The 23588-nt window shown below is 38.8% G+C and overlaps 2 protein-coding genes across 5 annotated transcripts; both read left to right on the top strand.

Annotated features, from left to right (window-relative positions):
* Positions 1-3967: 3967 nt before the first annotated feature.
* Positions 3968-10710, top strand: LOC103710464 (very-long-chain aldehyde decarbonylase GL1-1-like). The gene is made up of 11 exons (XM_008796178.5): positions 3968-4474; positions 4588-4808; positions 4906-5138; positions 5287-5506; positions 6333-6454; positions 7618-7874; positions 7982-8089; positions 9478-9684; positions 9828-9938; positions 10041-10214; positions 10390-10710. The coding sequence occupies exons 1-11, from the start codon at positions 4424-4426 to the stop codon at positions 10543-10545; spliced, it is 1860 nt and encodes a 619-aa protein (XP_008794400.4). The 5' UTR covers positions 3968-4423; the 3' UTR covers positions 10546-10710.
* A 4595-nt stretch (positions 10711-15305) lies between these two features.
* LOC103710465 (uncharacterized) lies at positions 15306-23068 on the top strand. Of its 4 annotated transcripts, XM_039127891.3 has the most exons (10): positions 15407-15537; positions 19289-19356; positions 19522-19689; positions 21093-21308; positions 21417-21661; positions 21741-21944; positions 22047-22139; positions 22236-22337; positions 22428-22778; positions 22886-23068. In XM_039127891.3, exons 3-10 carry the CDS (start codon positions 19569-19571, stop codon positions 22940-22942), a joined length of 1389 nt encoding a protein of 462 aa, XP_038983819.3. In that variant the 5' UTR covers positions 15407-15537; positions 19289-19356; positions 19522-19568; the 3' UTR covers positions 22943-23068. The 4 variants fall into 4 exon arrangements, with proteins under 4 accessions (XP_026661747.4, XP_008794402.4, XP_038983819.3 ...); XM_026805946.4 differs by lacking the exon at positions 19289-19356 and having other exon boundaries at positions 15306-15537; XM_008796180.6 differs by lacking the exons at positions 19289-19356; positions 19522-19689 and having other exon boundaries at positions 15309-15537.
* Positions 23069-23588: the final 520 nt, after the last annotated feature.

The raw sequence follows: 23588 nt of genomic DNA on the forward strand, positions 1-23588 counted from the left end.
CCACTTGGTTGGAAGTAAGATCATGGTACCACTAAGCTATCACCTCAGTGGCAGAGAGTGTGCTCATTGGCCTATAATTCAGTGGTGATCTAGAAATGAGAAGTATGGGACCTAACGAAAGGAAAGGATTAGCTGAGGCTGTCGGCTAGCTTTATCCATGTGATACGGACGTTGGACTTTCACACTCGACCATGAGCTATATTTTTTGTGTCATCCATTGAGTAACGGCTACTGGATGTGGTGGTTTAAATGTAACAAGCCTGCAATTAAAGTATAGATAGGAAAAAGTAAATCTCCATTATTTTTTTAACCTAAATTCGGACGTGCTTCACCAACATCATAGATTTGGATGTAGAAATTATGGGCCTGATTCAACTGTGACAAATGCATGATAGGCAAATCTGCAACAGACGGATGGATGATGGAGTTCGAAAGACGTTGAGATCTCCGAGGTGGATGATCTAACAGCAAATTCACGCAAAGAAAGATGAATACTTATCCATGCGTGATACATAGTTTTGCTAGGACTTGGGTATGGCATTATGAAGTTCAAGTTAGGTATCCATTCCTTTCAAGCAAAAGGAAAAAAAAGAAAGCTGAACAACATCTCAGTTGGCCCTGGCCATCCGGCACCCAACCAGATCTGTCCAACTTTCTAGACCTTTTTGCAATACAAATAATGGTCGGATTTTGCTTTTGTTCGAGGATGCATTGGTTTCTGCCAGCTTTTCGGTTAAGAATTTCCGTCAGCTTTCAATGACACCTCTACAGTCCAATAAAAAAAATGCAACTATCACGAAGAAATTCGGGGGTTTGATGTCCACCGCAAACTCCCCACCCATTTCAACCGACTGAAAGGAAGCCTACGCTTCATTATCGGTGCATGGTCCGTTTAACCACTCGCATTATTTGAGACTGCTTCCCTCCTCCTCCTCGGAACCATGTGCGTGAGCTTCAACATTATTTACTCAGCCAGTTGGGAGTTCAAACATTTCTTCCAACGTTATGACCCGAAGGATTTGTCAGAGAATCCCGTCAAATGAATGATATTAATTGGGCGGCCTTGAATCCCAACTAGAATTCCGGACTTTCATGTAAGATCAGCATCTTACCTATCTAAACTTGCACGCTTCCATTTATTAGTTCACACGTTATCTCTCATTTTGGATTCTGTCCCACAAGCTCTACACGTGAGAGAAAGAGTTATAGGAGTAATAATTCCACATTGGATAGGTTCAGAATGGGCTTATATACTCTACGGCTCATCTAACTAAATGCTTGAGTTTTCGGATAGGATCTTAACAAAACTAGGCCAGACATGCGAGTGCAATAATAAACCTTTTCAATTCTAGAACCTATCCTTTGGTAAAGAGTTGGCAAATTTGGACTTGGATTGATCTAACTTGATCGGACCGAGTTGCGAGAGTTGAGCTACTTTGACTCTTTTTTTTTCTCTCTATTGATGCTAAAGGATAATTATTCTCATGCAACCCCCTGACGAGTTTCTCTTTCTAAGAAGAAGACAGCAATCAAAATCAAAGACACCTAATTAGCCTTTAGTTATCCTCTCATGTAATAAAAACAGCACAGGACACACAAAGGGTCCAACTAATACGTACATGCATGGATCTGGCTCACCGAAGGATTTTGGTCCTTCTGGTGTAACTTTTATTCACTGAATAAATATGCCTAGAGTAGGAGCTAATTTTAGCATAAAAAAAGTTATATTTATTTTATTAAAAATGTATATATATTATAAAAAAATCATCATCTAGGATTGAATCCTAGACATTTCACTATCAGAGAGGATGCCAACCAATTGAACAGCTTATGGAATTAGACCCCCAACAATGTTGTCTTTCTTAAAATATATTTTTCCTTATTCGGCTTTTCATGTACATGGAATTAAAAAGCCCAATTTAGCGCTCACTGGGCCATAAATGCAGCAGGATGGTATGTGAGTCCTTATGTCTGCTTCCACATGAAAACCACATGTACCTACCGACATTTTACTTTTCCGTGCAGCCCAATTACTTTTCCGTATTTTTTTTTTTTTTTTTAATGATAGAAGTGGAGGGAGACCTCTCAATGTTATAGTCATCTAATTTCAGATTTTCAGAAGCACACTAACGAAGATTAAACTCAGAACTTTGCCACTAATCGGGCCGCCCTCGATTCATATGTGGCCCTAGCTTTGTTAATTTACCAAACTTCACCTAATTATTGATATGTTAGGAGATTAGGTGCTCGGGAAGTACTCATAATACCTTTTACATATTAGAAACCATTTGATTTAGAGATGGTCATTAGCTGAATCTAGGTGCAGAAAATATCGAATTTTAAATAGATCGGTACTGAGGTTCAGCTCACGCTCACGGTCTATTTAAGAATGAGAAGATGGATTTTGTAAAGAAAGTTTTCCCACATATTTTATGAATAAAATTTTTTTTTGCCAACTAACTGAATTGAAGCTTGTTGGATAGATAGAGATTGATGGATAGACTGATAGATAAAGAGCGTCCGCCTACAAAATCTCACCAGCCATCACTGCTTGTTTTTTTTTGCCTCCCTCCCTTTCCATGCTATTCAAAAACTTTGAATAGATTCTAACCAAGAATCGAGTCTCCAGACTTTAAGGCAGAAGGCAGGAGGCAGGAGGCAGAGGCCGGTGACTGGCACAATGGCAGGCGAGGAACGCGTCAATTGTGGACTGCTACGATGTGGACTTGGGCCGGCCCAACCAATGCACCCTGTGCCGAATTCCGACGGGGAGTATTCTGCTCGGATTGGCGAGGCTGTCTCCATCTCCCACCGTCCACGCCTTCAAAATAATGGAATTTTTTATGGTCTCGATCATGGCTTCCTGTCTAACATTACTCCACGTATGTACTGCCAACGACCAACCAGAGAACATTTTTATTTCCTGATCATGCTTCTGGAAGCAGCGCGCTTGGTATGATATTTCCAACTTCGCTGGATTGAGCCCAATTCACCTTTTTTTTTTTTTTTTTCCTGCACAGAGCCTATACACAAATATATATAATTTCTGAGGTGTACTGAATACGATGAAAGAGAGAAATAAAATTAGTTTTTTCTTATTTTGCCTTTCTACAGTAAATATTTTAACATTAAGACCTAATTTATTTTGATACTTAATTTATGGTTTTTGAATCCTTATGCATGTTGCAATGTGGCTTCTCATACCTTTTTTTTTTTTCTTTCCGCTGTGGCGGATTCTTCATACAGTGCGCATAGGAATACATCCAATAAAATCAAAAAATACTAGCTCGCGGAGTACCTGTGGCAGCTCCTTTTCTCCTAATCAGAAGGTGTATCTTGAGTGATGGGCCGTGTAGGCAGCCACCCAATCGGCTGCCCAGAAGAGAGACAGGAGAAGCACGGTGAGTAAAAGTAGGAGCGCATTTACAAACATGAATAATAGCCATCGATGATTTCTATTGCATGATCATGCATGACACATATTTTTGTTGATACAATTTTTTGTTTAAGAACTTGACTCAGCTACAACATGGCCCGTCTAAAGATCAATCTAGCTGTAAAAGATGGAGACTCGGAATGAACTAGTAATGTTACCCTGTTAAAACTCCAAGAAATGTTAAAACAAGAAACAAACATGAATATGTTCATGCTCCGGTGGATATGCATGCCACTAAAACATCTTTGTGTTTGTAGGGAAAAATTCGGATTCAGAATTCTCAAAGTTAGATATATTTTTATATTTTTTATCCGCATCTCAACAATCTAATTAAGGATCTCCTCACTTATTAATAAACCATATTTCAGATTTTTTTTCTCATTATATATATATATATATATATATATATATATATATATATATTATATGAATAAAATTTAATACAAACAATTTTTGAATTATTTTTGTTGAACGATCGACAGTAACCCTATTTTTATTATATAACAAGAAAAGCTCCAAATTAAAGGCCCCACCCCCTCGTTCTATAGCCGATGAGCTCAAAGATAATTCAGGAAAAAAAAAACAAGACTGCTGTAAGCCTGTAACTGCAATATTTCGAGGTCTAACTACAACAGCGGCTGTTCAGCTATAAAAAAAAAAAAAACAACTACGACGGTGGCGAAGGGCGGTGAAGCCGGCAAAGATTAAGGCGCAGGAGCAGGAGCACACATAAAGTGGAAGTTAGCGTTGGGGAGATCCTCCAAGTCGCAATACTTACCACCTTCATTAATTCTCTCTCTCTCTCTCTCGTGCAGAAGTCGTCTTTAATTCCTCATGCATCATCACTGTCAGGCGTTTCATTTATTCGTTCTGCTTTCCTTTCACTGAGATCCCTCTCCTTGGATAAATTTATAAATAGGGGTAAGGAGAAGCTGGGAAGAGCCCATAGAGACCATAACTCCTCTCCCTTGTCTTCCAAGAACAGAAATGGTTGCTCTACTGTCTTCCTGGCCTTGGAACAGCTTGGGTGTGTACAAGGCATGGACTCCCATCCCATCCCACTCCTCCATTCTATCCAATTTTTTAATCTTACGTTTAGCTTTCTTCTTTCTTACTTCTGGTTATGCCTTATGGCTTAAATATTCTCGCAGTATCTCCTATATGGGCCTCTAATAGCCAAGGTCATCTACTCAAGTGCATGGGAGCAAGGGCAACCAGATCGATGGTGCCTCCACGTACTAATCCTCTGCGTCCTCAGAGGGCAAGTCCACCAGCTGTGGTGCTCCTTCGGTAACATGCTCTTCCTCACCCGAAGGCGCCGAGTTCTGGGCGATGGAGTCGACTTCAAACAGATCGACAAGGAATGGGATTGGTATATATTCTTCTATGGATCTCCATCCTCGATAAAGTTTTACTCCTGCTTGCTGATTGCCATGCGACATGTTCTCTTGTGATCTGTCTGCTTTCAGGGACAACTTCCTAATCCTTCAATCCTTCATTGGAGCCTTGGCTTGTCACAGCTTTTCTTCCATCAGAAATCTGCCTCGGTGGGATCCAAGGGGGGCGCTCGTAGCTTTGCTCCTCCATGTGGGGGTCTCAGAACCCCTGTTCTATTGGGTGCACAGGGCGTTCCACAGAGGCTACCTCTTCGCCCGCTACCACTCCCTCCACCACTCCATTCCCGTGCCCCAGTCCTTCACAGGTACAGACACTTTATTAGTAAAGAGGCCTAACTTTTTCTTCCCCTCTTCCCAACGCTCTTCTCTCTCTCTTTTGCTCATCCAAATGGGATTAAATGGTGCCGAGCTGCATGCTTTTGTCTGCTCTGATGGCTTTCCCATGCGGTGCAGCTGGATTTGCCACGCCTCTGGAGCACCTCTTCTTGTGCGTGGTGATGGGTGCGCCCCTCCTCGGCGCCTGCTTCTTGGGAACTGGCTCTGCTGGCTTGGTCTATGGCTATGTCTTGCTCTTTGATTTCTTGAGGTGCATGGGGCACAGCAATGTGGAGGTGCTCCCCCATGGGCTCTTTCAGGCTCTCCCTTTCCTTAGATACCTCATCTACACCCCAACGTAAGTTATCATAGCCTATCCATTCACCTGTATTCTTTCATGCAATGTCTTGATTACTTTGATGAGCATCCACTCGGCTCTGTCTCCAGAGTCCTTCAATTCCATGGGCAAATATGATGGAGGTTTACTCCTTTGGTATTCCACTGGTCATGCTTTTGTCGGGGGATTCCAAGTTTGGGAGATTTGAGAACTTGAAGGGGCCAGCCTCTCTCTCTCTCTCTCTCTCTTTTAAGCCATCACGCCAAAAAGTTAGCTCAAAACCTTCTCCTCTTAGATCACAGTCGGTGCTGTATTTATTTTGATGCGGACGAGACCTGTGGGCGGTTTTGGGCCGTGAGATATTCCTCCTGTAGCTGTCATAAATCCTTTAACTTTTAAGGAGGCTGGACTCGATCCAGGGCCTTGGTAAAATCACCAAGAGAGTTCGCCCAATATCTTTTGAGTTTTGAGCACCGTCAGAGCGGAAAAGTGAAGTTTTGTGATACTCTTAGCATGTTAATCCTTGGACCCTAACGTAGGTATCTTTAGATTTTTGATCCTTGATCGAGGTAGTTTACAACAATTAGTTGCTCCATGATCTTAATATATTCTTATCAAGTCACCTACTGCAATTTAAGTATATCTGATGCGATACGTAGTGGTCTATTTATCGTCTACAGTCGTACTCGACCTAAACCAGATTACAATGCTCGGACCTCAAAACACTTTATTAGCTACATATTTCATTGCATAACATAATAATATCATAGCTGGTGTTCTTATAGTTGATTTCCGATGAATTTTACCTCTTCTCAAGGAAAATGTCGTTAACAGGGTGTTCATGCAGGTACCATAGCCTCCATCATACTGAGAAGAACTCCAATTTTTGCCTTTTTATGCCTTTCTTTGATGTCTTGGGAGGTTCGATTAATGACAAGTCATGGGAGTTGCACAAGGAGATAAGCTTAGGTATGCGTTAATTTCTGTTCATTATGCTATAACAAAGATAAATTTGATGGAGATCATAAATGGAAATTTTCAAAGCTTCGAGATGAACCGATTATCTTCATTTATAAGATCTTTCTGGCCTTTACCATCCAAATAAAACAAATTATAGAGCATAAGTCTAGGTTGAAAAGTCTTCTGCATAGATGCATCTCAGACATCTAAATAGAAATGGTTTTTAGCTCCATAAAAAAAAACTCAAATTGAAATAGTTGTTCCTATTTAAAATAAATAAATAAATAAATTGTTAGATGGTTATAAAAAAAGAAAAAAAAAAAGAACAGCCGAAATATGTCATCCAAATCTTTGTCCATTTTTCTCACACAATGCCAACAATTGGTAATCTTTGTCCTCAACTTTATATCTCATCCGGATCTTTGTTCATTTTTCTCAGCCAATGCCAACAATCAGTTATTTGGTACATGCAATTATTCATGCATATATGTACTGTAGATATCTAATGTCTTCCTTGGTGACCCATGTCATGAGTTCGACATGAAAATGAAGTCCTGCTACCCCATTTTCCAAGTGTTGGCTGATGTGAAACGTATTGAACCCAGAATGGGCTGTGAGGAAGGGTAAGGTGCATGGACCCATGGATATATAGGATGGCAAAGAGAACCTCATTGATCTGATAGCTCAAGGCCTAGCCATTATTGCCCAGATAAGAATCCTTGTACACAATTAATTGGACCATATCTTTCTGGACGGTTGGGAGATGAAGGCCATTAAATTGATAGCTGGAATTGGTCTTTCTTTCTAAAACACTACCTATGATTGATGGTTCCATGTTGATCAATATGAGTTGGTCATTACCATGACAGAATTCATGATACTGTTGGGAGTTGGTAACAGAGAAGGCATCAAAGTCGCATGGCATTTAGATGACAATTTAACTGCAAACTAATGGCAACCTCATCTTTAATCTCTTAAATCATTTAGCATTTCAAATTCGAAGCTCCTTTATGCCATGAGCTTATGCGGCCTGATAACAGAAGTGCTCATGAAATGCACTAATAATTTGCATAGAACGAGATGCAACACTCGATAGAATCATAACTATGAGCCATAAAGAAAGGTGTGTTAGGTCGATAAGTCCAGTCTAATGTATTATGCCATTGATGCAGGTAAGAATGATGAAGTTCCCGACTTCGTCTTCCTCGCCCATGTAGTGGATGTGTTCTCCTCCATGCATGTACCATTTGTTTTTCGCACCTTTGGGTCGATGCCACTCTCCACGAAGCCCTACTTGTTGGTGCTGTGGCCAGGTGCATTCATGGTGATGCTCATGATGTGGGCTTGGTCCAAGACTTTCTTGATCTCTTTCTACAAGCTTCGGGGTCGCTTGCATCAAATGTGGGCAGTCCCGCGGTACGGGTTCCAGGTTTGCACCAATCCGAGCTCATGCAGCATTGTTGCTGCTACGAATTCTCCACCAAATTTTTGAGTGCTAAGGCTAAATTGGGATTGCATGGGTATGTTCTTTTGCAGTACTTCCTACCCTTCGCTAAAGATGGCATCAATGAACAGATTGAGCTGGCCATTCTAAGGGCTGATAAAATGGGCGTGAAGGTCCTCAGCCTTGCAGCATTGAATAAGGTGAGCTTCCCTTTTCTTACCTGTGTTTCCTATGTTAGAGAGAGAGAGAGAGAGAGAGAGAGAGAGAGAGAGAGAGAGAGAGAGAGAGCACAAGTGCCTCTGGAGATTCATAAATACTGGGATAGGTGGTGGGGTTGAAAGGTTCGTAAGTCCACATGAAGACGTGTGGGTGGGAGCCCAGAGGAAGGCACCACATGGGGCTTTGATGCATGCATTCAAATTTTCTGCCAAATCCCAAATGCTGCATGCCTTTTTGATATATGAGCTACTGATTTCGAATTTATTGCCTGTGACTGGTCTGGCTTTAATTTCATTAGAAATTAAATGAGAACAAAAGGAGTTAGAATTGCAGGATATTCAATTTATGCAATCTCACTATTTTCTTTTGCCTTTTATCTCTCATCTATATCTTGCACTTTATTTTTGAACTAGATATATAGTTGTAGCTTTACATTCAATCCTTGTCCTACGGTTTCAGGAGAAATTGGCGAAGACCAATGGAATTAGGATGTATCAATGTTGGGATGTCGAACAAATTTGGAGTGCTGCTCATTTTAGTGGCATTTATCATGTACCACGCAATACATTCCATATAGAATGCAGCTGAAAACTAATATACTTAGCGTGATTCGTGGGGTGGTTGGATTTCCTCCAAAGCTTGTGCTCCGTGTACTTTATGGTACTTGCATGGGAGACATACCCACAACTTTGGCATCTGGGATTCTAATTCCATCTTAGTTTGGACAGACAATGAATAAACCATGCACCTACGTTGATTACTTCAGTTCATTACTTCGCTGCATGTTCAGAGCTGGATATTCTGGTTGTTTGACAGTCTTAGAAAACTGTCCATCACTCATAACCAATCTCTCTCATGAGTTACCAAGACTAAAACAAATACAAGCTATTACTGTAACCTTTTGTGACCTGAAAAAGATGATTTCCATCAAATCAAAAAATGATTTCCATGCATCATAGTGAGTGTGCTCGAGTTTACAATATCTTTTTTTTCTTTTTCTTTTTAATAATAAAAATGGGGTGGCTATGCCACAATCCCATCTTGTAAGAGAGGGTCTGCATCACTGTTCCCATCCCATCCTCTCCACCACATGTCAAATGACCCACAAAAAAAGAAAAAGAAAAAACACTTATAAAGCTCAATACTCGTAAGATTTGTTTCATGGTTAGGTCCACTCTATCTACTACTCATACTTGAAAATAAGCTAGATTCGAATACAAGAACTAGATGCTGTAAACTCTGAAATAGCCAGACTCACCAAAGAGATTGCTGAACTCTGTGAACTGTGAAGTATTCTGGTCATTAATTCATCCAAGCATGCATGAACCATGTATAATGATCATTAACAAATTAAGCAATTCTTTTTCAGAACGAAGCTCTCAATGGTGGTGGAACGCTGTTCGTGAGCAAACACCCAGATCTTAAAGTGCGAATTGTCCATGGCAACACCTTAACAGCGGCCGTCATCCTCAACGAGATTCCCAAGGACGTAGAGGAAGTCTTCTTGACGGGTGCCACATCCAAGCTAGGACGGGCAATCGCATTATACCTGAGTCGGAAAAAAATCCGAGTCTTGGTAAGCTATACGTACCCATGGTAGAACCCTCCATCTCCTGATTATAAAAGAGCTCGCAATGACTCTATTGGTTCCAAACCAAGCTTTTTCTTAGTGAGGGTCATGTGCTTATTGACACGTATCAAAATTTGCTGGTCTTACAGATGCTAACTCTATCAGCAGAAAGATTTCAGAAAATTCAGAAGGAAGCCCCACCAGAATGCCAACACTATCTTGTTCAAGTCACGAAATACCAAGCAGCACAGAATTGTAAGGTATAATTAGTTGATTGGATATTTCTATGGCTCCTGCTAATCTTGGTGGCTTGATTAATTCCACAACCTGATTATATGATTCATTGCTTTGGGTTCCCACAGACATGGATCGTCGGTAAGTGGTCATCACCTCGCGAGCAGCGGTGGGCACCGCCGGGAACCCACTTCCACCAATTTGTGGTTCCTCCTATTATTGGCTTCAGGAGGGACTGCACCTACGGAAAACTGGCTGCCATGAGGCTTCCCCAGGATGTGCAAGCACTAGGATCGTGTGAGGTAGTTTTCTCATCACCAATTCAAAACCTCTCTTCCTTGAGTTCGTTCAAATGGTTGGAAGATTCTTCAACCAATGTGTCTTGGGATAAGGAACGAATTTTTCGCACTATTTGGATCCATGGATCGATTCGAATTTCTGATACATGATGATGCAAATGTGGATTCAATGGAACAGTACACACTGGAACGAGGTGTGGTTCATGCCTGTCATGCGGGAGGGGTGGTGCATCTCTTGGAAGGATGGACTCATCACGAGGTTGGTGCGATTGACGTCGACCGAATTGATGTCGTGTGGAGAGCCGCGCTGAAGCACGGACTGACGCCCGTTTGATGGAGAACCATTCGAACCAACCAACGCACCCACCTGCATTTATCTCGCCATTGTTTTCTTTAAGCTCTCCTACCTGTATATGTAATGGACACGCATGGATGGGGATTTGTGTTGAAGAAATCCAATAGTATTGTGGCTCGCGCCATATTGCGATTTATTTGAGCATAAGTGAGGACTCTTATTTTTATACTCTAATTAATAAAAAGATTTACCAACACCTTGGTATGTGTCCCAATCATGTTGGGATGGGATGGAACAAAAATATTCTCGTGCTTGCATGGGGTAAGATCCCCATCTTAAAAAGAGCCTTAAAAAGACGGTCTGAAAGTCATATCGGGATCGGAGCCCTACTACTAACAAAGGCTGTCAATTCTGCAACTTTAAAAAGAGACAGGGCTAAAAGTTATATCGGGATTGGAGCCCTACTACTAACAAAATCTCTTAATTTCATAATTTTAAAAAAAAATAAACAAAAAAAATAATAAAATTGTACGTAAAGAGAAGCCATCTGTCTCCATCCATCTTCTTCCTCGTCAAGTTATCTCTCTCCTCCATGAGGCATTCCTTCTCCTCTCTGAGTCTCTTTCTCCTTCTCCATATCTCTCTCTTTTGTAGGATCAAATAAGCTTATAGTGTATATCAGAAACCGATGAATGTGTATCACCTAGTCATGTACTATGTGTCGCTGAATACTATTTTCTGAAAATCATGTATCAATTTATATAGAAGTACGTATTGGGATGCTTGATGACTATTTTATTGGTGTGTATCATTTGACTATATAATGTGTATTAGTAAATATCGTATTTTAAAAATTGTATATTAATTTATTTGGAGATATGTACTGGGAGGCTGTATGACTATTTTGCTAAATATGTATCATCTGACAATAAAATATGTATTGATGAATACCATGTTTTATAAACTGCATATTAATTCATCTAAAAGTGTGTATTGAGCTCTGCTGGGTGTGTATCAAAGAAGCTTATAATATGTATCGGAAAGCTATATATTGTTTTCTTGGTGAATACTATATTCTAAAACTGTGTATCAATTTATCCAGAAGTATGTATTCGGATGTTGGATGATTATTTTGCTAGGTGTGCATTACATAGCAATACAGTGTGTACTGGTAGACACTATATTCTTAAAATTATATATTGATTTATTTAAAGATGTGTATTAAGATACTAGATGATAATTTTGTATATTATTTGGCCATATACTGTATATCATCCTGTCTTCTACTATTTTGTTTAGTCACGGAATGGACAAACTTCATTTTGTAGGAAGAATTTTATCGTAATACGGCAACTTTTGTTCTGATGGGCTGGGGCGAGGGGAGGGTTGAAGAAGGATGGTGCCTTGCAACATTGCTCTTTGTAGGCTAGAGAAAGATACGAGAAGGTGGTTAGAGGCCAAGGAGAGATGGTTGGGAAACGGCTGGAGCTCACCATCGCATTTGTTGCAGGAGAATACCCAGACGAGTCCTTCTCTACTAAAGTCGACAGATGTCAGCCTCGAAGTAGTTGGGGTTAGAATACGTGCGTTGTCTACTTGGTTTTGAGAATGATGCATGATATCCACCCGCTTAATTAATACCCACATCCAAGCACTGCAATCTTTCTCTCTCTCGAGATGTAATGGAGAAGTGTGAAAAACGCTTGGGAGCTCCCACCCTCGAATTTTCTCAAGATCAACTTCGACGGATCTGTACAGGATAGAGATGCGCGGGGTGGTGCGGGTTTTGTGATACGGGGCCCGCACTCCAGAGTAGTGGCAGCAGGTGGTTGTCAGTTGTTCGGCATTTCGGTCCTCGAGGCAGAGCTACGAGCTGCTTGGGCGGGTCTTCGATATGCGAGGCAGGTACTGCGGGCTGGCTCGATTGTCCTGGAGAGCGACTTGGCCACAGTCATCAGGTGGATCCAGGAGGGACTGAGGGGTGTGGGCACAGACCACCCCTTGATTCGGGACATTGGGATGATGTGTGGGGTTGGGGTGGCCGTCGAGGCCAAACATATATTCAGAGAAGCCAATGGGGCAGCTGATTGGGTGGCTGCCTTTGCGGTTCATCATTCAGGGTACACCCTTTGGGTGGGGGAGGCGGAGATGCCATTGGCACTCCGTGAGCTAGTGTATTTTGACCTTATTGGGTGTATTCATATACGTTGTGTATGATAACCCGCTTTCAACAAAAAAAAAAAAAAAAAAGTGAAAAACGCTTCCTCTAAAATTTATTAATAAAAAAAGTCCGTGCAGAGAAAAAATATAGAGATCAGCAAAAGAGAAGAACAAGATGGTAATGGTCTTTAAAATGCTAACATTGGAGACATGAGGGTGGATAAAAGGTTTTTGTGGCCATCCAACCACTTGATTGGATATATGTTTTCACAAAACTTAAAGGTCTGAACCGCAAGAATAGATTTTTTTTTTTTTTTTCAAAGGAAGATATGGGCATTTTTTTCTTGCTAAACCTGTTGAGAAAGTAAAATCATCTACTAATCTCAAGCTTTTTTTTTTTTTAATATAAAAGGAGGCAAAATGGAGCCACCCGACTTTTATTGAAAATTAATTATATTTACAACAGCGATGAGGTAGAGATGAGTTACATTGTCGAGAGAGAAGAGGAACAAATGCTCGAAAAAGAAGCTAAATGACCTCAAAATTTTACTGATCTCAAGCTCTTCTGATTGTTGGCTGCACTTACGTCTTTCTCCGTGATGACCAAAGTGATTGAAGACTAGTTGGACACCCTCTAAATTTCAGAAAGAGTTTGAGAGAGCACCAAATATTTTTTTTGTGAAGGAACACTTGAGGAATAAATGGATTGTATTCTCTGTTCATGCGGAACACCACACAATGGGCATCCTATTCTTACTACCTAGCCCTTCCTTGCTAATATTTCTCTTGTGTAGCTTGTATTTTAGAACTAGCCGCATTAAGATTTTAGCCTTTTCCGATGCACCGGGTTTACAAATAAGATTGTAGAATGGACATAGCATGCCTCCATTGTTGATGAATTTGTAATAGAATTTCGCTGTAAAAACTCTGATCTTAGTGAGCTTCCAAACCGGCTCATCTGCATTCCTAGGAGGTCTTACAGGCAATAGGAGATCAATCAGTTAAGAGTGAGGGGATCCCATACTTTTATGTTCCACTTTAATTGTCGCCAATTCCATTAAGATGCTATTGTCGAATTTCCCTATGTTACTCTTTTATATAACTCCTTGAACATGGAAGCTAAAAGAACCGATTCAATCCAAAAATCTTCCCAAAATGGATCCTTTTACCATCTCCCAATTTAAAGAATGTGCAATTTTAAAATGCACCTAGCTCCTCGGGGATATCATTCCAAATTGATGAAAGCTTGCAAGAAGACTCTTATTCCAAGTTTCCTTCTGGATTAGTAAAAGCTGTTAATCTGCTTCCACCATGGAGCATCAGAACCTTTAGTCAATTTCTAAGTCTACTTTGCAGGTAGGAGAGATTTATATTTTTGATGCTTTGAAGTCCCAATCCACCTTCCTTCTTCTTCTTGTAGAGAGTAACTAGGCAATGGAAGCCTCCGATAGTTTCTTTCCCTTTCCAAAGAAATGCTTGCCTCGTTGGATCAATTCTCTTGCAACCCCAGGTTGGAAGCCTGAAAACAAATATATAATAGGATGGAAGAGTAGTTAGGACCACATGATCAAAATAATTTTGCCACCGATAGAGAGAAGACTCCCATTTCATGATGCAAGTCTCGAGGCAAATTTTTCAAGAAGAGGCATCTATAGCTGCTTGGGAATTTTCCTGTTGCTTAGTAGAAGATTAAGATAAATGAAAGCTAGGTATTTCTTTTATAATTCATTGTGGTGGCCATGCTATTTGTTTCCTCATCCTCCATGTTGAGACATATAATTGAGCTTTTACTGAAAATAATCTTTAATCCAAATGCATTCTTCAAATAAGTACTTGCCATTTAACCAAAAAAAAAGAAGAGTACTTGTGGGCATGGTTTAAGCTGAGAGCGTATTAAAAAAAAAGGAAAAAAAAAAAAAAAAGCTAATACCTTCTTTAGTGTTGCTTAATGTGTTGTAGTTCTAGAATGTAATGACGAACTGAGATTTTCTTAGCAGAAATTTTCTCCATGTATTGAAACGAGAGGCACTCATCATAAGCAGGAACGGCCCAATGTATTTGAGGGTTTAAGGCCGTTTAATGTTTGAGGCCTTTTCTGCAGTGGGCCGGCCTAAGGCGAACTTATAGAAGACATTTTTTTCTTTCCATTATATCTTTGAGGAATTTTCTACAGTGGGCGTTTTTTGGGCCGGAGCTTTTAGCGATTAAGGCGGTCGCCTAAGAATTGGGCCGGCCTTGATCATAAGAGTCCTAAAATTGAAATGGTGTAATGATTTAGATGTACAACTGCAAGAGGGTGCTTACATTTCAGCCCAGTTTGCGAGTAGGCCGTAAGCCCACAGGTGGAGAAGGCCTCTAAGGCTCCACCGCCTCGACAGCTAGCATGGAATCGTTTGGTTGACGGGAAAATTAAAAAAAAAATCCATAAAAAACAATTTTTTAATTTAGTTAGATTTTTTTAAAAAAATTATATTTTATGAAAATAAATTTTTTATATTTTATGAAACAAAATTTATAAAGGATATAAAAAAAGTTATTTTTTAAAAATATATGTTTAAGCCATCAGATCTATAAATAATTTTTTTATTAAAAATATAATAAATATTTAATATATTTAAAAAAAATAGATGCCATAAATCTCCCGCAGGACTCCACGCTTCCTCTCCAAGGACCCCAAGAAGGGCCGTCTAGGGTTTCGGAGCTCGAGCCGGATGGAAGAGGAGCGAGGGCCGGGAGTTCGAAGGAAGCCGACAAAGCGGAGGAGGAGGATCAGAGGATTCGCGAAGTCGGCGGCGGATTACCTCGTCTCCGATGCCTCCATGCCGCTGGCTTCTCCTCCTTCCACTGCCATCGCCTTTCCTCCTACCGCAGGTCGGATCTCTTTTCTTGATTTCTTTATGATCTCGACACCGTTTTCCTGAGGTTTCCCCCGAGTACAGTTTCCAATGTTCGGTTCTTTTGTTTTCTTGAATCTTTACATTATTGGATGCGAATGAGATCAATAAGAGAAATTTTCAGCATCTGATGGATGTCGCAAATGTAGAATTTTTTTTTGGTTGTCTTGTTTTGCCTGATTAGCTGATGCTGGGGGGATTTGTTGTTGGATGACGACCAGAGAGCTTATGGTGCGTCAAATGTGAAACTAGTATGAGATATAAAAGGTCAGGCCCCTTTTTTTTGATTTCTTGGAGTTCTTGCATTGAATAGGTTTCTTCAGAATTGTCGAGACATAGCTCTAGACAATAAGAAATTGATCGTTTTTCTTTCTTCTTTTCCCCTTTAGTTGTTTAAGTTTTGGAAATGAAGTCAGCATGTGAAGGATCGCGGAATGATGAAATTGTTGTTATTGGGTTTCCCCTGATTAGCTTGTTTAGTATTAGGGAGATTTTTAATTGGACCACAGTGAGCTCTTATGGAGCTTTAAACATGAGATACAAGAGCATAACTAATGTTCTACTAATCTGACCTGAGAAAACGAAAAGCTGATTTCAATTGTCCTGTTCATGCTTGTATGATTTACCGGATGCTTAGGTTTTCTAGGGCTTCTTGTGGTCTGTATAATATTTTGCTACTCCAGTACCTTCTTTAGCAGTTGGCAGTCGAATATCCTCTCTATTCCTTGTGCATTGTGGTCTGTAAAAGCCTTGCACCATGTAACTCTCATTCCAATTAATCATAAATTTTAATTGGACTGGCAATACTAGCTCAATTTATGCCATCAATCTGCTCTATGAATCTACTAGACTTGCCTAATGTCAATATCTAATGTTTATGTAGGAACATCTGTATTAGTTTACTTCACATTGTCTTAGCTTTCTGAATTTTTACTTTTTTATTTTAGTATTTTAGGTTTCTGGCTTATTTTGCTATTTTATTTTTTCTTTCTGTTTGTATTTTTTTTATTTACTTGTATTTCTTTTCTGATATTGCTTTAATTTCCTGTTTCATATTTTTAATATTTTGCTTATATTTTATTTTCTGTTTAAGAATATTGCATTCTTGTCTTAATTTTAGATCCTATTTTGTTTTTCTTGATTTGTATTTATTCTCTGCTTTAAGTTTTGCTTGCTTTTCTATGTTTTATTTTGCATTTTCTCTTTTTTCATCTCTTTATTGGTTTTCAGTCAATGGCAAAGCAGCCATGCAACTTGGTGTTTTAGATTTGTTTCTTAATTTTTGAGTCACAAAGGAGTTTCAGTTCACGGGTTTCAATGCAATGCCATTGATATGATTCTCTGCGGCAGTTATTATGTATTCTTAAAATTATAGGATGATGGGTACACTATAGAAAAAGTCGACTTTACCGACGCTTTTTGCCTATGCTTTTTACAAGCATCGGTAATTTTTGGTTTAGCGCCAAAATTTGCCGACGCCAATAGATAACGCTAATAAGCGTCGTCGTTTTGACTGGCCTACGACCACGCTTATAAGCGTTGTCAAAAGTCAAATTCACAACAAAATCAGCGGCCACCCCCTCCTCCTCATTCTGCATCCCGATCAAGTCCTAGCTCCTCTCCTCCTCCCTCTTCTCCGACGACGAGCGATCGACCCTTGTCCTCTCCGGCGCCGAGCAACGTTCGACGCCAAGCTCCTCTACTCCTCCCTTCTCTCAGGCGCCGAGCGACCGTCTGCATCCTCCTATCCTCCTCCCTCTTCTACGGCGCCAACTGGCCGACCCCATCCCCCTCCACCTGAGAAAGAGATAATTCAAAAGAGATCTAAGCTATTTTAATAGCACCAACGTGATCTCAGTCTTTAATTAAGGCAAATTTTAAATTTTTTGATCTTGTATCAATAACCCTTGACACGGATGAGACATCTGAGTGCTAAAACCCCAAATAGAAATTGATTATAAATTTTTTGAGTATTAAAATATCTAGTATCAAGTGACATTATTAATAGAATACTCGAAATGGATGTTTTGCTGCCGCACCTACCAGTCTTTTTGACCTAGTTTATGTCTGATCAATGATATTCAGTTTGTTTAGTTTACTCTCCGTTTCTCTCTTTCTCTCATTTGCTTTTCTTCGTTTATATTGTCTTTCTTACATAAAAGATCAAGATTTCATGGTTTAAACCATACCAGATGAGTCAGTTTTCACAAGCCAGAATAATGTCAGTTTATTCAATAATTGATGCAGAGACTTAGGTGGCCAAGTACTGCCTTGGTGCCAATCTAGGCACGAGCTTGCATCTATTATTCTATAGAGAGAATAATGCCCAGCCTAAAAAGTTAGAACAAGGCTTGCTAATTATGCCTATGGTGGATGCAAACTATAGAAACTGCTAAATGTTCCTTACTGGGACCTGAAAGTGATTGCATGCTTGATATATCGATGGTCTATTTTTGAATATGTTTGATATATCAATGGTCCATATATGTGCTAAATATAGTTGGTTGTTGGAGAGATGTTTCGATGTTCTATATTTGAAGGTGTGCATAGAGAAAATGGTAGTGAAATAGAAAGGTCCAAGAAGTTGAAATATGTTTAAAACCGGCAAAATAATGTAAGAATGAAGTCTTATTCAAAAGCATGTGAATTGATAAATGATATCAGAGGCAGATGAGTTGGAAGTATGTAAAACAATGAAAAGGAAATCTTAGTTTGAGTAAGCTAATCTTCTTTGGTTAATAACGAAATCTTAAAGACCGAAGAATGATAGATGAGTTGCAGGGAAAACAGCTTGTAAAATATACTTTATGGTAGAAAAAAGATCACCAATAATAATTAAATTATTATTGGTGATTCATATCTTAATTTTGTTTATTTTTTTATATTAGTTGCAGTTCAATTAGTATTTTAATAGAATGGACAAAAGTTGGATAAATAAATTGAGATCTAGTGCTGAATATTTGAATGAAGTTTAGAATTTCGTTAAATTTGCTTTTGAGAAATTTGATATGAATGGAAAGATTTTTTTTTGTCCATGTCAAAAATATGTAAATTATTTTGCTTTCAGTCAAAAAACTGTTGAAGAACATTTGGTATGGAATGTTTTTCTAAAGGGTTATAAAGAATGGATATTTTATGGAAAGTCTAAGTTGTCGTCTTCATGTAACCAACTCTTAATTATAGAACACACTACTAATATTGGATCTAGTAACACGGGCAGAAATTTTGTTGGAGAAGATGATATAAGGGGCTTACTCAGAGATGCTCTTGAATATAATATTAGAAATTTAACAAATTTCAGTGGAGAGCAAGAAGCAGCTGCAATAGGTTATGAGCATACCGTTACTGAATCTATACATGTTGAGGAACCTATAGACTCTAAAGATAACACAACTCGATATCATAACTTGCTGAAAGATTGTGATCAAGAACTATATCCGGGTTGTAAGAATTTTACGAAATTTTTTTTGGTTCATTTATTCCATTTGAAATATTTGAATGGATGGTCTAACAAGTCTTTTACTATGCTTCTTCGATTATTAAAGGATGCATTTACAGAAGGTGTTATTTTGCCATCATCTTCTTATGAAGCCAAAAAATTAGTAAAAAACTTGAATCTTGGATTTGAAAAAATACACAATTGTCTTGTATTTTATATCGTGTTGAAAATATTAATGAAGATTCGTGCTGAACATGTGGATCTTCGCGATGGGAAAAACAAAATGAAGACGAGTGTAATTTGTCGAATGAAGTGGATGCTGCACATGCTAAAAAAAAATCCGACTAAAGTTTTGAGGTATTTTTCTCTCATATCTAGATTAAAAAGAATGTATGCGGCTTCTTTGATGAGATGGCATGATGAAGGCTGTATAAGGGATAGAATGTTAAGACACCCAGCGGATAGTTTAGCATGGAAAGCATTTGATGATAGACATTACGAATTTGCTTATGATGTTTGCAGGGTTAAGGCTGGGTTTGGCTACTGATGGATTTAATCCATTTCGAACGATGAGTTCTATATACAGCACTTGGCCAGTTGTTTTGGTTCCATATAATTTGCCACCATGGATGTGTATGAAACAATCTTCACTCATTCTGTCAATGGTTATTGCAGATGATAAGGGCCCAGGTAATGATTTAGATGTTTTTTGCCACCTTTAATAGATGAATTGAAAAAATTATGGGAGGGTATTGATGCATTTGATGCTTTCACTGGCCGAACATTCAAATTGCGTGCAGCTCTTATCTAAACAATCAATGATTTTTCTACATATGGTAATTTATCTTGTTGGAGCACTAAGGGGCGCATTGCATACCCTTTTTGTGGAGATTCAACCTATTCATATTGGTTAAAACATGGAGGAAAGTTCTGTTATATGGGTCATCGTCGATGGTTAGAAGCAAACCATCCATTTCGATTTCAGAATAATATGTTTGATGGTACTATAAAGTTGCGATCTGCCCCTATTCTACTAACTGGAACTGAAGTTCTTAAACAAATGCATGACACTAACTATATACCCGGTAAGATCTCCAACTGTTCAAAGAAGAGGGGAAGGGGGGATGTTGGCAGCTCAATAAAGTCGGGGTTAATAACATGTTTTTGAGGATGCTGATAACTTCGAGAATGATGACAACGTTTATGAACAGAAAAATGATGATGGCACAAACTCGGTATCTACACAGAAACAGTTATGGAAAAAACATAGTATTTTTTTATTTACCTTATTGGGAGTATAATCTTCTTTAACATAATCTTGATGTTATGCATATAGAAAAGAATGTTTGTGATAACTTGAACATTGTTAAATCTTGAAGAAAAGACCAAAGACAACTTAAAAACACGTCTTGATTGGAAAGATATGGGCATAAGACGAGAGCTTCATCTGAAAGAACTTGCCAATGATAAATATTTTATATCTCCTGCATGTTACACAATGTCTATTCAAGAGAAAGATATTTTTCTAACGATTCTAAAAAATATGAAGGTTCCTGATGGGTATGCATCGAATATTTCAAGTTGTGTTAATCTTAAATAGCGAAAACTTTCAAATCTTAAAAGTCACGATAGTCACATTTTGATACAAGATATCTTTCCATTGGCTTTAAGATCGTCATCTCAGAAACATGTTATTGCAATTGTGTCTCAATTATCATTCTTTTTTAAAGCATTATGTTCCAAAGTTCTTGATCCTAAGGAGCTTGAACAATTGGAGTCTAATGTTGCATTTATACTATGCTATATAGAGAAGATCTTTTCTCCTGGATTTTTTACTATTATGATTCATCTATTCATTCACTTGGTTGCGAAAGCTAAACTTGGTGGATCGGTTTACTATCGATGGATATATCCTATTGAGAGGTGATTTTTCTAAACTCGAATGTCCATATTTATTATTAATATGGGTGTATCATATTATCTTTTTGATGTTGGTATTGAGCATTAAAGTTTATTGTTGAAGGTTTCTTATGCGCTTAAAGGAATATTAGTTAAACTTTATTTAACTAATGTTGATTCTTTTTTGTTCATAGGTAACAACATGCCGCGAGGAAAACGATTTAAAGATATTGAGTTTCAACACTCTCAAGTGGAATCTTCTTCTGACCATTCCTTGCAATCCCAGCAGCCCGACGAGCTCCAACAGCACGAGTCCCATACTCAGCACGAGTCTCATACTCAGCACAAGTCCCAGTCTGAGCACGTGCCACCTGCTGATTGTCCAGACACCGATGACATGCACATCCAGGGTAATTTGATTTACATTTTATATATTAATTTTTTTTTTACAATCTAATTATTTTAAATTATTTGCCTTTAATGTTTTAATTAATAAATATTTTATTTTATTTTTATAGATGGACTGGGGAGAGTGAGGAAGACACGAGGACCTACTCGAGCACGGGACGTGTGGAGCCTACGTGAGGATGAGAAGATCGTCGTCCAATGCAATGAACTGGGGCAACCCATCAAGAGGGCTGCAAGCATCTTATCGACTTTTCTAGGATCGGTTGCGCGGAAGGGTCAGTTGTGTCCGCTCAACTATACGAAATGGAATGAAATGCTTCCTTCGTATAAGGTTGAGCTTCTTAGAGTTATTGAGGTAAAGAATTGAATTTGCTTACTATCACAATTTTATTTTTTGATTTAATATTGTTATAGCATTCTTTATTTTGGTGTAGGACAAGTTTTTGCTCCCTAAAGAGAGCCATGATTGGGTGTTGAAGTCTGTTAACCGCAAGTGGAAAGAATATAGGGCGAAGTTAAAGGTGGACTGGAAGCACGATGGTATGACAGAAGAGGAGGTTGGCCGTGTTTGTCCTCCTGATGTAATCCCTAATCAGTGGAGGGAGCTTGTCCACTACTGGTTTTCCGAGAAAGCTCAGGTTGTGTATATTTTTTCAATACCTTAGATTAAATTTACTAAAAATATTAACTACAAATTTATACATTAAATATATTATATTGTTTACTCTTTTTTTGGGAAGACATATTCCAACATTGGTAGAGCTGCACGAGCATCTCAGACTGTTCCTCATACTTCAGGCTCGATGAGTTATGCGAGGCGTAAAGCTGAATTCGTAAGTTTTTTGGAAACTCTTTGAAACTATCGGAAACTGTTCTATCATATAGCATGTTTTATGATATATAGCTTACCAATATACTTTTTGTTGTAGATGAGTGATAATGGAAGGAAGCCTGGCAAGGTGGAGTTTTATAAGATAACTCACACCCACCGAGATGGCAGCTTTGTTCGGAAGGAGTCAAGAGATATAGTTGTATGTATTCATCTGACTTCTGCAACGATATTTTTATTAGTTCTATTATTGCCATATATTAATATAATTTTTTTCTTTTGAGAGATATAGGACAGGGCAACAACTCTTATTTCAGAGCGCGTCGGGAAGTCATCATCATCCGATGCGACCAGTCATGTCGAAGCTCAGGTGCTCGCTGAATTATTGGGCCCAGAGCGTTATGGTCGAGTGAGGGGTTATGGCGTTGGAGTTACCCCCACTCAATTATCTGCAGTGGGCATGTATACAAGAAATGCTGGAGAAGGTAGTAGCAATGCAGAAGTTAGTAGTCTTCGGGCAACTATTGAAGATATGAAGAATAGCCATCAGGTAGAGTTGGCAGAACTGAAGCAGAACCAACAAACTTTGCAGTCTCAGCTTGAGCATATTTCATCTATGTTACAGCGATTTCTCCCTCCTCAGGTAAATAATTATATATATTTGATGATTTTATATAATTATCACTTATTTTGCATTAGTTAATAATTTTTGTATTCCTAACTTTTATAGCTTTTGTTTTTTTTTGCTAGATTCATGATACTTCAACTGCTCGTAGAAATGATGATGGTGCTGAATCCGGTCCTTGATACTTTTTAGACTGTTTTTTAAGAAGTTTAATATGAATCTTTTTTATATTTTTCGAAGTATATTGTAAAAACTTATTATGTAAATTTAATCATATATGACAATATTAATGTTTCGAATGATCTCAATGTTTGTGTCAATGTAAATGTAATGCAGGTTTATATTGTTATAATGTGATTTATGATATGCATTTGTATTTCTCATATTTTTTTTAAAAAAAAATTAACTCCTGACGCTTTAAAGCGTGTTAAAAAACTGCCGTGGCACGGGGCTGGCATGCTTTCGTCGACGCTGGTTAAAACCCTATGGTGGACGCTATTTCCGACGCTTTAAAAGCGTCGGAAAAAACCTCCATAGTAGTCCGACACGTTAAAGCGTTAGAAAAAACCTCCACAATAGTCCGACACGCCTAAGTGATAGTTTATGCTTAAAGTGTTGGAAAAAACCTCTATAGTAGTTCGACACGCCCAAGTGATAGTTTATGCCTAAAGCGTCGGAAAAAATCTCTACAGTAATCCAACATGCCAAAGTGATAGTTTATGCCGACGTTTTTTTGCATCGGCGAAATCATCGGAAAAAAAAAATTTTCACTCGGGTATCACTGATGCTTTTGCGACCCTTTTGATAGCGTCGGCCGAATATTTATCG

The sequence above is a fragment of the Phoenix dactylifera genome, chromosome 11 (assembly GCF_051530095.1).
Source record: "Phoenix dactylifera cultivar Ajwa chromosome 11, Ajwa_hap1_PhDact_Kaust_v1.1, whole genome shotgun sequence".
Lineage (NCBI taxonomy): Eukaryota > Viridiplantae > Streptophyta > Magnoliopsida > Arecales > Arecaceae > Phoenix > Phoenix dactylifera.

What these genes read in the sequence shown, in the direction of transcription:
- LOC103710464 (XM_008796178.5), top strand. Translation starts at nt 4,424, where the DNA reads ATGGTTGCTCTACTGTCTTCCTGGCCTTGGAACAGCTTGGGTGTGTAC. An exon ending in GCACAAGGAGATAAGCTTAG is followed by an intron (nt 6,455 to 7,617) that starts GTATGCGTTAAT and finishes CCATTGATGCAG; the next exon opens with GTAAGAATGATGAAGTTCCC. An exon ending in GCCTTGCAGCATTGAATAAG is followed by an intron (nt 8,090 to 9,477) that starts GTGAGCTTCCCT and finishes ATTCTTTTTCAG; the next exon opens with AACGAAGCTCTCAATGGTGG.
- LOC103710465 (XM_026805946.4), top strand. Translation starts at nt 15,378, where the DNA reads ATGGAAGAGGAGCGAGGGCCGGGAGTTCGAAGGAAGCCGACAAAGCGG. An exon ending in GGTTTTCCGAGAAAGCTCAG is followed by an intron (nt 21,945 to 22,046) that starts GTTGTGTATATT and finishes TTTTTTGGGAAG; the next exon opens with ACATATTCCAACATTGGTAG. An exon ending in AGGAGTCAAGAGATATAGTT is followed by an intron (nt 22,338 to 22,427) that starts GTATGTATTCAT and finishes TGAGAGATATAG; the next exon opens with GACAGGGCAACAACTCTTAT.